Here is a 13,583-nt window from a genome sequence, read left to right as displayed (position 1 = left end):
ATAAGATTATTAAGGGATTGGACACGCTGCAGGCAGGAAACATGTTCCTGCTGATGGGTGAGTCCAGAACCAGAGGCCACAGTTTGAGAATAAGGGGTAGGCCATTTAGAACAGAGTTGAGGAAAAACTTTTTCACCCAGAGAGTGATGGATATATGGAATGCTCTGCCCCAGAAGGCTGTGGAGGCCAAGTCTCTGGATGCTTTCAAGAAAGAGATGGATAGAGCTCTTAAAGATAGCGGAATTAAAGGTTATGGGGATAAGGCAGGAACTGGATACTGATAGTGGATGATCAGCCATGATCACAGTGAATGGCGGTGCTGGCTCGAAGGGCCGAATGGCCTACTCCTGCACTTATTGTCTATTGTCTATAATCAAGAACCTATCAACCTCTGCTTTAAATGTACCCAATGACCTGGCTTCCACAGCCGCCTGTGAAAACGAATTCCACAGATTCACCGCCCTCTGGCTAAAGGTGCCACGATAGTACAGTGATTAGCATGATGCTGCTGCAGCTTGGGGCATTCCAGCGTTCAGAGTTCAATCCCGGCGTCCTCTGTAAGGAGTTTCTGTATGTCCTCCCCACGGAGTGCGAGGGGGGTTTCTCCAGGTCCTCCGGGTTCCTCCCACAGTCCAAAGACATGCAGGGTTGGTTATTTGGTCATTGTAAATTGATCGGTGATTAGGCTAAGGATTAATTGGGGGTGTGGCTCGAAGGGTCAGGAGGTGCTATTTTGTGGTGTGTCGCTAAAATAATAAAAGATTAAAAAAAAGGAATTCCTCCTCATCTCTGTTCTAAAGGGATGTCTTTTATTCTGAGGCTGTTCCCGCTGGTCCGAGACTCTCTCACTTTAGGAAATATCCTCTCCATATCCACTCTATCTAGGCCTTTGAATATTGAGCAACACACATCAAAGTTGCTGGTGAACGCAGCAGGCCAGGCAGCATCTCTAGGAAGAGGTACAGTCGACATTTCGGGCCGAGACCCTTCGTCAGGACTAACTGAAGGAAGAGCTAGTAAGAGATTTGAAAGTGGGAAGGGGAGGGGGAGATCCAAAATGATGGGAGAAGACAGGAGGGGGAGGGATGGAGCCAAGAGCTGGACAGGTGATTGGCAAAAGGGATACGAGAGGATCATGGGACAGGAGGCCCGGGGAGAAAGAAAAGGGGGAGGGGGGGAACCAGAGGATGGGCAAGGGGTTTAGTGAGGGGGACAGAGGGAGAAAAAGGAGAGAGAGAAAAAGAATGTGTGTATATAAATAAATAACGGATGGGGTACGAGGGGGAGGTGGGGCATTAGCGGAAGTTTGAGAAGTCATTGTTCATGCCATCAGGTTGGAGGCTACCCAACCTGATGAAATTCTACCATCTTGCTTGAAATTCCAGCATCTGCAGAATTCCTCGTGTTTGCGCTTTGAATATTGAATAGGTTTCGAGGAGATCCCCCTTGTGGCTCCCTGAAACTGAAAGAGCCCCCCTGGGTTTGGCAGGGTAATCTAACGCTGGTGTTCTTACTTGTTCTCTCTTTCGCAGGCTTTGGGATGACCACACCGGCGACCGCCGGTGGCAGAGCCTTCCTGATCTTCTACGGCTTGGCAGGCTGTGCTGCCACCATCCTGTTCTTCAACCTCTTCCTGGAGCGGATTATCACGCTGCTGGCGTTCGTCCTGCGCTGGTTCCACCAGCGGGGGCTGCAGCGGGGCGGCGAGGAGGGCTCGGCTGCCCGCCGGGGGTCCTTCCACTCGGGGGAGGTCGACAGCCTGGACGGCTGGAAGCCGTCCGTGTACTACGTCGTGCTGATCCTGGGCCTGGCCTCGCTGGTGATCTGCTGCTGTGCCTCGGCCATCTACTCACCCATGGAGGGGTGGACGTACGCCGAGTCCTTCTACTTCTGCTTCGTGGCGTTTAGCACCATCGGGTTCGGGGACCTGGTGAGCAGCCAACGGCAGGCCTACCCCAACCAGACGTTGTACCGCGTGGCCAATTTCCTGCTCATCCTGGTGGGCGTCTGTTGCATCTACTCCCTGTTTAACGTCTCCTCCATTATCATTAAGCAGTTCCTCAACTGGCTGCTGAGGAAGATGGAATGCCGGTGCTGTCGGCGCCGGAGGCAGCCGCGGACCCACTGTAACGCGGTGCACCCCTTGGCTTCCAAGTCCAGGAAGCAGGACGTCTCGGTGGAGACGGTGTGCGACAGTGAGACCGAAGGGCGGCGGATGTCGGGCGAGATGATCTCCGTCAAGGACTTCCTGGCCTCCAACAAGGTCTCCTTGGCCGTCATGCAGAAGCAGCTGTCCGAGACGGCCAACGGGGGACCCAGGCAAAGCCACTCTCGGAGCAATGGTCTTTCTGGAGGTGTTGGGGCCTTAGCTATCATGAACAATAGGCTAGTGGAAACGAGCGTGGACAGGTAATCTTCTTGGTCAGGAAGACGTCAGTGGTGGCAATGCAACTGAGCTCAGTATCATAGCTGAAGGAGAGATTCCCACCCCCTCGTTATCTAGAATGAGGAGTTACCTGCATCTTAAGAGGAGGGAACAAGGATAGGGCACCACCATGATGGGGTAAGAGTGGCTCTCGTTCTCAGCTGGTTGGCTTCGGGCTTGTGCGATAGTGGCGACGGGGTATCTGGACTTGCCTTGGCCCGAGATCCGGCTCCTTCATGTGGCGGAGAGCAGCAAGGTGGGCTTCATCTTACGTCCCTCCCGAGTGGCAACACTCAGAGGCCCGCAGTGAGTAGGAGCAGCAGAGGGGGCTGGTACCTCTAGAAGGGGAAGGTAGATACCAGGTTCAAATATTCAACTGAGTAAAATTTTTAGAGTGTGCTGGCTATGTGGAACAAGCTGCCAGAGGAGTTGGTAGTGTTGGGTATGACCTCTAGGTTTAAAGGACATTTGGACAAGTAGGAAAGGTTTAGAGATGTGTGGGCTAAATGTAGGCAACATGGTTGGCATGGACTAGATGGGCCAAAAGGCCTGATTCCTTACTGCATAGCTCTATCATTCCATTAATGTCCTAAAATACCCTGAGGCTCATGGCAAGAACTTCATCAAGAAAAGCTGATACCTGGGCACTTTAAGGGCAAATGATCAGAAGCTCAATCAATGTATGAGACTTTGAGGAGCAACATAGACAAGGAAAGAGAGATCCACTTTGGAGAGGGGTTTCCAGCACCTGGATAATGGAGGAATAGGCATCAGTGTGATCAAGGGGTTGGAGATGGAAGAGCGTAGACTTGACTTAAGAGACACTATTATTCCAAAATATATCGACCTTGCAATCTACCATGAATTATATGGGAAGATGGCTAGTATCGAATATGTTTAATTTATAGGGTCTTACAAAATCCGTTGCGAACTGTAAAAAAAAGTGTAAATATCTGTAATATTGTTAATAAAAATGTCAAAAATGCAGCACCATTATATTTCACGTACACTCATTGGCCACTTTATTAGGTACACCTGCTCGTTAATGCAGATATCTGATCAGCCAATCATGTGGCAGCTACTCAATGCATCGAAGCATGCAGACATGGTCAAGAGGCTCAGTTGTTTTTCTTACCAGAATGGGGACGAAATGTGATCTCACTGACTTTGACCGTAGAATGATTGGTTTATTTATTTACTCAGGCACAAACGCGGAACACGACCTTTCAGCCCTTCGAGCCACACTGCCCGGCAACCCCAATTCAACCCTTGCCTAACCACGGGACAAATTACAATGGCCAATTAAAACACCAACCGGTACGTCTTCCTTCCTCCGGGAGGAAACCCACGCGGTCACGTGGAGAACATACAAACTCCTTACAGGCAGTGGCAGGAATTGAACCCGGGTCAGCTGTACTGTAAAGCGATCTGCTCACAACTACGCTATTGTTGGTGCCAGACAGGGTGGCGTGAGTATCTCAGAAGCTGCTGATCTCCTGGGATTTTCACCTGCTTTTACAAAGAATGGTGCGAAAAAACAAACAAGAATCCAGTGAGTAGCAGTTCTGTGGGCGAAAATGCCTTGTTAATGAGAGAGATCGGCAGAGAATGGCCAGACTGGTTCAAGCAGACAGGAAGGCGACAGTAACTCAAACGACCACGCATTACAACAGTGGTGTGCAGAAGAGCATCTCTGACTGCACAACATGTTGAACCTTGAGGTGGATGGGCAACCATATACTCAGTAGGCACTTTATTAGGTACAAGAGGTCATTGAGTGTATATTTTCACTAAAGGAGATCAAGGAACTATAAATATAGGATAGGAAAGGGGATTTCAGGAGGAACTTCCTGACCCAAACATAGGCAGAAATGTGGAACTCTTTACCACAGTGAGCCCATTAATGTAGATACATTTAAAATGGGAAGAAAAAATAACAGGAAGACATGCTGTCCCAGGTCAGTAGTCTAGTCAATGGTTCAATGGCTCCATTTAATATCACAGAATGTATACAATATACAACCTGAAATTCTTACTCTTCACAGACACCCACAAAGCAAAAGAACCCCCCCCCCACAAAAAATGAATGACAGAAAAAATGCAAGAACGGATCCTGACCCGGATCTGGGCAGTACCCTTCAAATATCCGGACCTGCCTCTCGATTTTTTTGCACTACCTTACTTTCCATTTTTCTGTTTTCTATTTATGATTTATAATTTAAATTTTCAATATTTAATATTTGTAATCTAGGGAGTGGGAAGCGCAAAATCAAATATCGCTGTGATGATTGTACGTTCTAGTATCAATTGGCGACAATAAAGTATAAAGAACCCCAAAGTCCCGTCATTCAGCAAGGCTGCCACATTCATAGACCAGGTGAACTCGGTATGTTAGGGATCTGGAGCAGCAGCTGGGTGACCTTTGGCTTGGATGGTAGAGTGAGGAGATAATCGATCAGAGTTACAGGGATGTAGTCAACCCTAAGTTGCAGGAGGCGGGTAGACCATAAGACATAGGAGCAGAATTAGACCACCTGGCCCTTTGAGTCTGCTCCGCCATTCAATCATGGCTGATCCTTTTTTCCCTCTATCCCCTCCTAACCCCAATTCCGGGCCTTCTCCCCGTATTCTTTGATGCCATGTCCAATCAAGAGCCTATCAACCTCTGCCTTAAATACACCCAACGACCTGGCCTCCACAGCTGTCTGTGGCAACAAATTCACCAGCTGACAACAGGAATTCTGCAGATGCTGGAAATTCAAGCAACACACATAAAAGTTGCTGGTGAACGCAGCAGGCCAGGCAGCATCTCTAGGAAGAGGTGCAGTCGACGTTTCAGGCCGAGACCCTTCGTCGGGACTAACTCTTCCTTCAGTTAGTCCTGACGAAGGGTCTCGGCCTGAAACGTCGAATTCACCAGCTGGGTAGCTGGGTGACTGTCGGGAGAAGGAATGGGACAGTGAATAGGCAGTTAGTGCAGAGCACCCCTGTGGCCATTCCCCGCAACATTGGATACTATTGTGGGGATGAGGCCTTTATTCAGAGGTTGTGCCCCCAGTCCTAGACTCCCCCACCAGTGGAAACATCCTCTCCACATCCACCCTGTTGAGTCCTTTCAACATTTGATAGGTTTCAATGAAATCACCCCTCATTCTTCTGAATTCCAGCGAGTATAGGCCCAGAGCCACCAAACCCTCCTGATATGATCAAGCCATTCAATCCCGGAATCATTTTCATGAATCTCCTTTGAACCCTCTCCAACGTTGGCTCATCCTTTCTTCGGTAAGGGGCACAAAACAGCACAGAATACCCCTAGTGAGGCCTCAGTAGTGTTTTATAAAGCCTCTGCATTACACCCTTGCTTTTATATTCCAGTCCTCTTGAAATGAATGGTCACATTGTCCGTAAAAATGCTTTGTTGAATCGAGCCGACTGGCAGGAAGAGGCTGTACCTGAGAGATATCAGACTCTCTATACAAATGCCTGGGGACATGTAGACTAGAAGGATGTGTCAAATATGCATTTCAGATCAGACCGCGGTGAAAGTAAAGGATTTCACAACAGCATTTTGCTTTCGCCAATGCCCTGGGTTGTTAATTAACTCAACAATCAGCAGGGAAAAAAACATATTACTGGGAAATATACAAGGCTGCAGGTGCTAAAATTTATCTATCTATATATCTATTGAGTGAGATAAAGTATGGAATAGGCCCTTTAGGCCTTTCGAGCTGGACCACCCAGCAATCGCCCGATTTAATCCCAGCCTAATCACAGGACAATTTACAATAACCAATTAACCTACCAACCGGTACGTCTTTCGACTGTGGGAAGAAACTGAAACCTGCAGAGATTGTAAAAACTTCTTACAGGCAGTGGCAGGAATGAACACAGGTCTCTCATGCCGTAAAGTGTTGTGCTAACCACTATACTATCATGCCACCCTTAATCTGAAGCAAAGCAAAAAATTGCTGGAGGTACTTACCAGGTCAAGTAACACCTGTGGAGGCAGAGGGATACTGAACGTACATCAGTTCCCTCTTCTTCCATATCCCCACTCTGACTTTCCTCTTACCTCTTCTCACCTCTCCTCCTTCATAGACATAGAACATAGAATAGTACAGCACATTACAGGCCCTTCGGCCCACAATGTTGTGCTGAACCTCAAACCCTGCCTCCCATATAAACCCCCACCTTAAATTCCTCCATATACCTGTCTAGTAGTCTCTTAAACTTCACTAGTGTATCTGCCTCCACCACTGACTCAGGCAGTGCATTCCACACACCAACCACTCTCTGAGTAAAAAACCTTCCTCTAATATCCCCCTTGAACTTCCCACCCCTTACCTTAAAGCCATGTCCTCTTGTATTGAGCAGTGGTGCCCTGGGGAAGAGGCGCTGGCTGTCCACTCTATCTATTCCTCTTATTATCTTGTACACCTCTATCATGTCTCCTCTCATCCTCCTTCTCTCCAAAGAGTAAAGCCCTAGCTCCCTTAATCTCTGATCATAATCCATACTCTCTAAACAAGGTAGCATCCTGGTAAATCTCCTCTGTACCCTTTCCAATGCTTCCACATCCTTCCTATAGTGAGGGGACCAGAACTGGACACAGTACTCCAAGTGTGGCCTAACCAGAGTTTTATAGAGCTGCATCATTACATCGTGACTCTTAAACTCTATCCCCTGACTTATGAAAGCTAACACAAGCTAAATGTGGATAAATGTGAAGTTATCCACTTTGGTGGCAAAAATAGGAAAACAGATTATTATCTGAATGGTGGCCGATTAGGAAAAGGGGAGGTGCAACGAGACCTGGGTGTCATTATACACCAGTCATTGAAAGTGGGCATGCAGGTACAGCAGGCGGTGAAAAAGGCGAATGGTATGCTGGCATTTATAGCGAGAGGATTCAAGTACAGGAGCAGGGAGGTACTACTGCAGTTGTACAAGGCCTTGGTGAGACCACACCTGGAGTATTGTGTGCAGTTTTGGTCCCCTAATCTGAGGAAAGACATCTTTGCCATAGAGGGAGTACAAAGAAGGTTCACCAGATTGATTCCTGGGATGGCAGGACTTTCATATGAAGAAAGACTGGATGAACTGGGCTTGTACTCGTTGGAATTTAGAAGATTGAGGGGGGATCTGATTGAAACGTATAAGATCCTAAAGGGATTGGACAGGCTAGATGCAGGAAGATTGTTCCCGATGTTGGGGAAGTCCAGAACGAGGGGTCACAGTTTGAGGATAAAGGGGAAGCCTTTTAGGACCGAGATAAGGAAAAACTTCTTCACACAGAGAGTGGTGAATCTGTGGAATTCTCTGCCACAGGAAACAGTTGAGGCCAGTTCAATGGCTATATTTAAGAGGGAGTTAGATATGGCCCTTGTGGCTATGGGGGTCAGGGGGTATGGAGGGAAGGCTGGGGCGGGGTTCTGAGTTGGATGATCAGCCATGATCATAATAAATGGCGGTGCAGGCTTGAAGGGCCGAATGGCCTACTCCTGCACCTATTTTCTATGTTTCTATGTTTCTAACATAAGCTTTCTTAACTACCCTATCTACCTGTGAGGCAACTTTCTCCCATTGTCCACCCTCCTCTCCTTTCAGATTCCTTCTTCTCCAGCCCTTTACTTTTTCCACCAATCACATCCCAGCTTCTTTTGTCATCTCTTCTCTCTCCCCACCCACCTGTCTTCACCTTCTACTCTTTCCCCTCCCATACCTTCTTATTCTGCCGTCTTCCCACTTCCTTTCCATTCCTAATGATGCGTCTCAACCTGAAATGTCAACTGTTTATTCCCCCTCCATAGTTGCTGCCTGACATGCGGAGTCCCCCTAGCATTTCCTGTGGGTTTTGTTTTTCTTCCAGTCCTGAGGAAGGGTTTCTGCCTGAAACGTCGACTGTTTATTCCCTCTCCACAGATGCTGCCTGACCTGCTGAGTTCCTCCAGAATTTTGTGTGAGTTACTCTGGACTTCCTGCATCTGCAGAATCTTTAACCTTGATCAGTTTGCAATTTCGCTCCAGATTCCAGTTCCTGCGCATCTTTTGTGCCTACGTCTTGCTGATGAGCGGAAACAGGAGAAAGAGTTAAAATGGCGGGTGACTGGAAGTTCACTGTGAACTGAATTTTCCCCTCTCTGAAGACACACTTAATTGGTATTTGTTTATTAATATCAGACCTACTTAAAAATCTTAGTTTTGCATGCCATCCAGAAAGATCATTTCAAAGCATGAGTACTTCAAGATAGCACGCATGAAAACCAATAACAGAATGCAGAATATACTGTTACCACCAGCTGGGCCATGCTGCTGCTGCCATTAGGAAGAAGGTACAGGAGCCTCGGAACCCACCCACCAGGTTCAGGAACAGTTACTACCCTTCAAACATCGGTCTCTTGAACCAAAGGGAATACCTTGGCTCAACTTCACCTTTCTTTCCCCCATCATTGAAATGTTCCCACAGCCAATGGACTCAATTTCAAGGACTCTTCATCTCATGTTCTTGATATTTATTGCTTATTTATTTATTGTCTTGTATTTACACAGTTTGTTGTGTTCTGCACACCGGTTGAACACCCTAGTTGGAAAGTCTTTCACTGATTCTGTTATGGTTATTATTCCATAGGATTTATTGAGCATGCCCGCAAGAAAATTGGTCTCAGGGTTGTATATGGTGACATATATGTACTTTGATAATAAATTTACTTTGAACTTTGAACTACAGTTACAGAGAAAGCACAGTGCAGGTCAATACTTAGGCGCATGGCCATAATAATGAAGATTGTGAAGGCAAGGGTCATCTTTATTTCACAAGAGGTCCAGTCATCAGTTGGACATAAGCTGTCCTTGACCCAGGTGGTGCATTTCCAAGCTTTGGTAACTTCAGCCGAGAGCCAGAATGGCTGGGGTGGGAGGGGTCATTGATAACGTCAGCTGCTTTTCTGAGGCAGTTGGAAGTCTAGACAGAGTCCACGGAGGGGAGATTGCTTTTCATTGTTGTCTGGGCTGTGATTGCAACTCTCTTCAATTTCTTGTGTTCTTATTGAGCAGTTCCATACCAAGTCCTATTGCAGACTGGATCTTTTCAGTGGTCTGTCTATAAAAATTGATGAAAGCCAATGGGGACATGCTGAATTTCCACTGCAAAGATTCAGTCCCACCCAGTAGAGATTATTTGAATAACTATTCCATTAAGAAGTTCTTGAGGTTCTTGAACTTTGTATTAAATCTCCCCCTTCAACTCCAATCGTTTTGTCCATGATCTCCTGCTCCATCCTAATGAAGGTCAACAAAGGTTCTACAGGTGCCAACACCAAGGATCAGGAAAAGCTTCAGAGAGTGGTGGATATATCCTGGTCCATCACAGGCAAAACCCTGTCTACCATTGAGTGCATCTACAAGAGGTGCTGCCAAAAGAAAGCAGCATCCTTCATCGAGGACCCCCATTATCCAGGCCATGCTTTCATCTCGCTGCTATCATTGGGCCGGAGTACAGGAGCCTTAGATCCCACACCACCAGATTCAGGAACAGTTACTACCCTTTAACATTCAGGCTCCTGAACCAACATGGACAACTCCACTCACTTTGACTCCGAACTGATTCCACAACTAACTCTAGGAAGAAGTACAGTCAACGTTTCAGGCTGAGACCCTTCGTCAGGACTAAATGAAGGAACAGCTAGTAAGAGATTTGAAAGTGGGAGGGAGAGGGGGCTCCCTCCCCCTCCCACTTTCAAATCTCTTACTAGCTCTTCCTTCAGTTAGTCCTGACAAAGGGTCTCGGCCCAAAACGTCGACTGTACCTCTTCCTAGAGATGCTGCCTGGCCTGCTGCGTTCACCAGCAACTTTGATGTGTGTTGCTTGAATTTCCAGCATCTGCAGAATTCCTCATGTCCAAAACTAACTTGTTCACTTTCAAGGACACTACAACTCAAGATCTCAGTATTATTTTTAATTTTCTTAAATTTACACATTTTTTCTTCTTTTGCACATTTCTTGTTTGCCAGTCTTTGTTTACTTATAGTTTTCATAAATTCTTTTGATTTTATCATTTTCCTGTGAATGCCTGCAAGAAAATGAATCTCAAGGAAGTATGTGGTGATATATACACACTTTGATAATAAACTTACTTTGACTTTGACAAACATCACTCAACCTTTCAATGTTCACATTATTGCCTTCCACATTCACCAATGATTTCAGAAATTTCACGTCGTAACATCCACCCCTAGTTTTTCAGACAAGGATTGTATTAATATTTGACACACAGTTTTGATCTTGACAGTTATTTCCATTTATTCCACGTGATTTTCATTCATTATGAGCCATGTCGTATGACATCATTGTTATGTGCTATGTCATATGACAACATTATTATGAGTCGTCATATGACATCATTATGTGCCATGTCATGACAACATCATTATGAGCCGTGTTGTATGACATCATTGTTATGTGCCATGTCATATGACATAGGTGATCATCGTCTGTTCACGACTATGATTGCTTTTGGAAAATTTTTCTAATGAAATGGTTTACCATTGCCTTCTTCTGGGCAGTGTCTTTACAAGACGGGTGACCCCAGCCATTATCAATACTCTTCAGAGAGTGTCTGCCTGGTGTCAGTGGTCGCATAACCAGGACTTGTGATATGAGCAGCCAGTGCATACGACTATCCACCAGCAGTTCCCATGGCTTCACATGACCCTGATAGGAAGGGGGAAGGGGCTAAGTAGATGCTACACCTTTCCCAAGGGTGACCTGTAGACTAGTGGAGGGAAGGAGTGCCGTACACCTCCTTTGGTAGAGACGTATCTCTACCTCGCCACCTGTGGAATAACAGAAGGCATTGACTAGATGGGCTGAAAGGCCACCTTCTGTTCTCTAGTGTTCTACGACTCTGTGACCCTATCTGGATTATACTGCCTAAAATGAAAACTCTGTAACTCGGGGTTTCCAAACTTGTTAATGCCATGGAGTCTTACCATTAACTGAGAGGTCCGTGGAACCAGGTTGGGAAGCCCTGCTTCTGTGACCCTTTGAAATCTCGACACGCGTCCATTTATGGGTTCATGGATCCACCTTAGGAGGATAGTGCGCGGGGGTGGGGGGGGGGAAAGGAATGCCTTACACTTCCTATCTCCTTCGGTAGAGACGTATCTCCACCCTGCCACCCAATGTGAACAAGTAGAAACAACAATGTCATTAAAAAAGTCAGTCCATCACAATAAATATGCATAACATTATAATATTATGTTGGTGATGTCAGAGGATGTTATTGTGAATCTGCCTTTGGAACAATTAAACTGTTGCATTTATGGACAGTGGACTTTTTAAGACTTACGGTTTTTATAATCAGTTTTTTTCACCTGTTTCTTTTCCATTTTGTTGTGCAAGGGGAAGGGGGTTTGGAGGTTGATGTTCTTGTTGTTCTGATAGTTGGGATTGTTTGGGGTTCGATATTCTCATTCCGTTTTGTGCAGGGGAGGGGATTTGGGGGTTGATGATCGCGATGGTATTTGACGTTTCTCTCTGAATGACTCCTGTTTTTTCTTTGTTTCGTGGCTATCTGGAGAAGACAAATCTCAGAGCTGTACAAGGATTCATACTTTGATAATAAAAGAACTTTTGAACTGAATGGACTCAAGGAAACTCTGTATTCAATATCAGTAGAGTCATAGGGGCATAGAATATTACAACACAGAAACAGGCCCTTCAGCCCATCTGCTCCATACTAAACTGTTACTCTGTCTTGTCCCAATGACCTGCATCTAGACCATAGACTAAAAGCCCTGTTTTTGTTTTCACCACTTTTGTCTTGTTCCTTCATCCCACCTTTGGATACTAAAGGGTTAACTCTTTACCCTATGTCTGTGCTACGACACGCCTTCAAAGCCTAGCCTGATTGTTACCCTGCAGAGATTGTACCTGGAGATTATTTAAATGGCTATCTCATCAGGAAACCAATTTACTGACTGCGCTGGATGAAAATGTCCCGAGAGGTTTGCTGGCCACTTTGATTATTAGCTGGCGTCAGAAGTGAGTGCTGAGTTGTCAAGGGCCCAGCTAGTTAGTCTGTCATCAGTAATAAGTGCCTCTCACTGTTCCCACTCTCACACTTGAAATGTAAAATAAAATCTATTTAAAACCAACAGACCAATTCCTCTCATTACAGGAAGTCTCTTTCTGACTCTGAAATCAGTGTGCAATCTAAAAGCAAATCAAATGATCGGATAAAAGATTAAATAAATATTTATATCAGTGTCACAGAACTCAAAGTGCTGGCCATTGTGAAGAAATTCACTGATAATGTCATTCCAACAAACTGTTCCAAATCTTTAACCTTTTCCTGGTTAATCTCACTTCCTATTAGTTCAAAGTTCGAAGTACATTTTTTATTAAGGTATGTATGCAGTACCCAACCCTGAGATTCTTCTTCCCACTGACAGCCACAAAACAAAGAAAACCATGGAACATGTTCAAAGGAAAACGTCAACAGCCCCAACACTCAAAACATTAAAAAAAATTGCACAAGCGGTAATAAAAAGCAAGAAACATTGAATATAAAACACCGAAAAATATATATATAACACCGAGAAAAGTGACGAAACGGACTTTTAACATTGCAAACCAGGGGTTGTTGTTATGTCTCTTGCTTGCTGTGAAAATGGGGGAGGCCTCCTTTTCCCTTGCCAGGGGGAGAGAGAACCTGCGGTTTGTCGAATGTCGGATGAAATGCGAAGCCTTTGGAGTAACTTTGGTCGGTGTCTTTGCGATTGCTTGGCACACGCTTGGGCTCGGTGACGGTACCCATGTGCTTTTCTTTGCTGGTGGGGTGAGGGGGGGATCGTTGCTTGCTGCCGCTTATGCGTGGGAGGGGGAACTGGGGCAGTGGCGTATCTAAGGTATATCAGGTATAGCACGTGCCCTGGGCGCCATTTGAATGGGGGGGGGCGCCACTGAGCAGCTTCTATTAAAGTCAGACAAGCCATCCTCAGATAGTGAAAAAGGAATTTTGTTCAGATGTATGATCTGACTCTGATTATCATGGGTGAGAAGCACAAGGTGGATGTCAGATGTTTGGACAGGGGAGCAATTTCAGTGCTTGCCATAGGCGCTATTTTCCGTAGATACGCCCCTGATCTGGGACGGGGA

The 13,583-nt window shown here is 46.0% G+C and overlaps 1 protein-coding gene across 1 annotated transcript in view; it reads left to right on the top strand.

Moving 5' to 3' along the window:
* LOC134353228 (potassium channel subfamily K member 12-like) overlaps window positions 1-3,231 on the top strand; it is a 41,603-nt gene extending 38,372 nt beyond the window's left edge. Inside the window, exon 2 of the mRNA XM_063061255.1 lies at window positions 1,533-3,231. Coding sequence (XP_062917325.1) covers window positions 1,533-2,413 — 881 coding nt within the window. The 3' untranslated portion in view covers window positions 2,414-3,231. The remainder of the gene's footprint in view (window positions 1-1,532) is intronic.
* Window positions 3,232-13,583: the final 10,352 nt, after the last annotated feature.

This window comes from Mobula hypostoma, chromosome 10 (assembly GCF_963921235.1).
Source record: "Mobula hypostoma chromosome 10, sMobHyp1.1, whole genome shotgun sequence".
Lineage (NCBI taxonomy): Eukaryota > Metazoa > Chordata > Chondrichthyes > Myliobatiformes > Myliobatidae > Mobula > Mobula hypostoma.
This window is presented reverse-complemented; position numbering and strand designations above follow the sequence as displayed.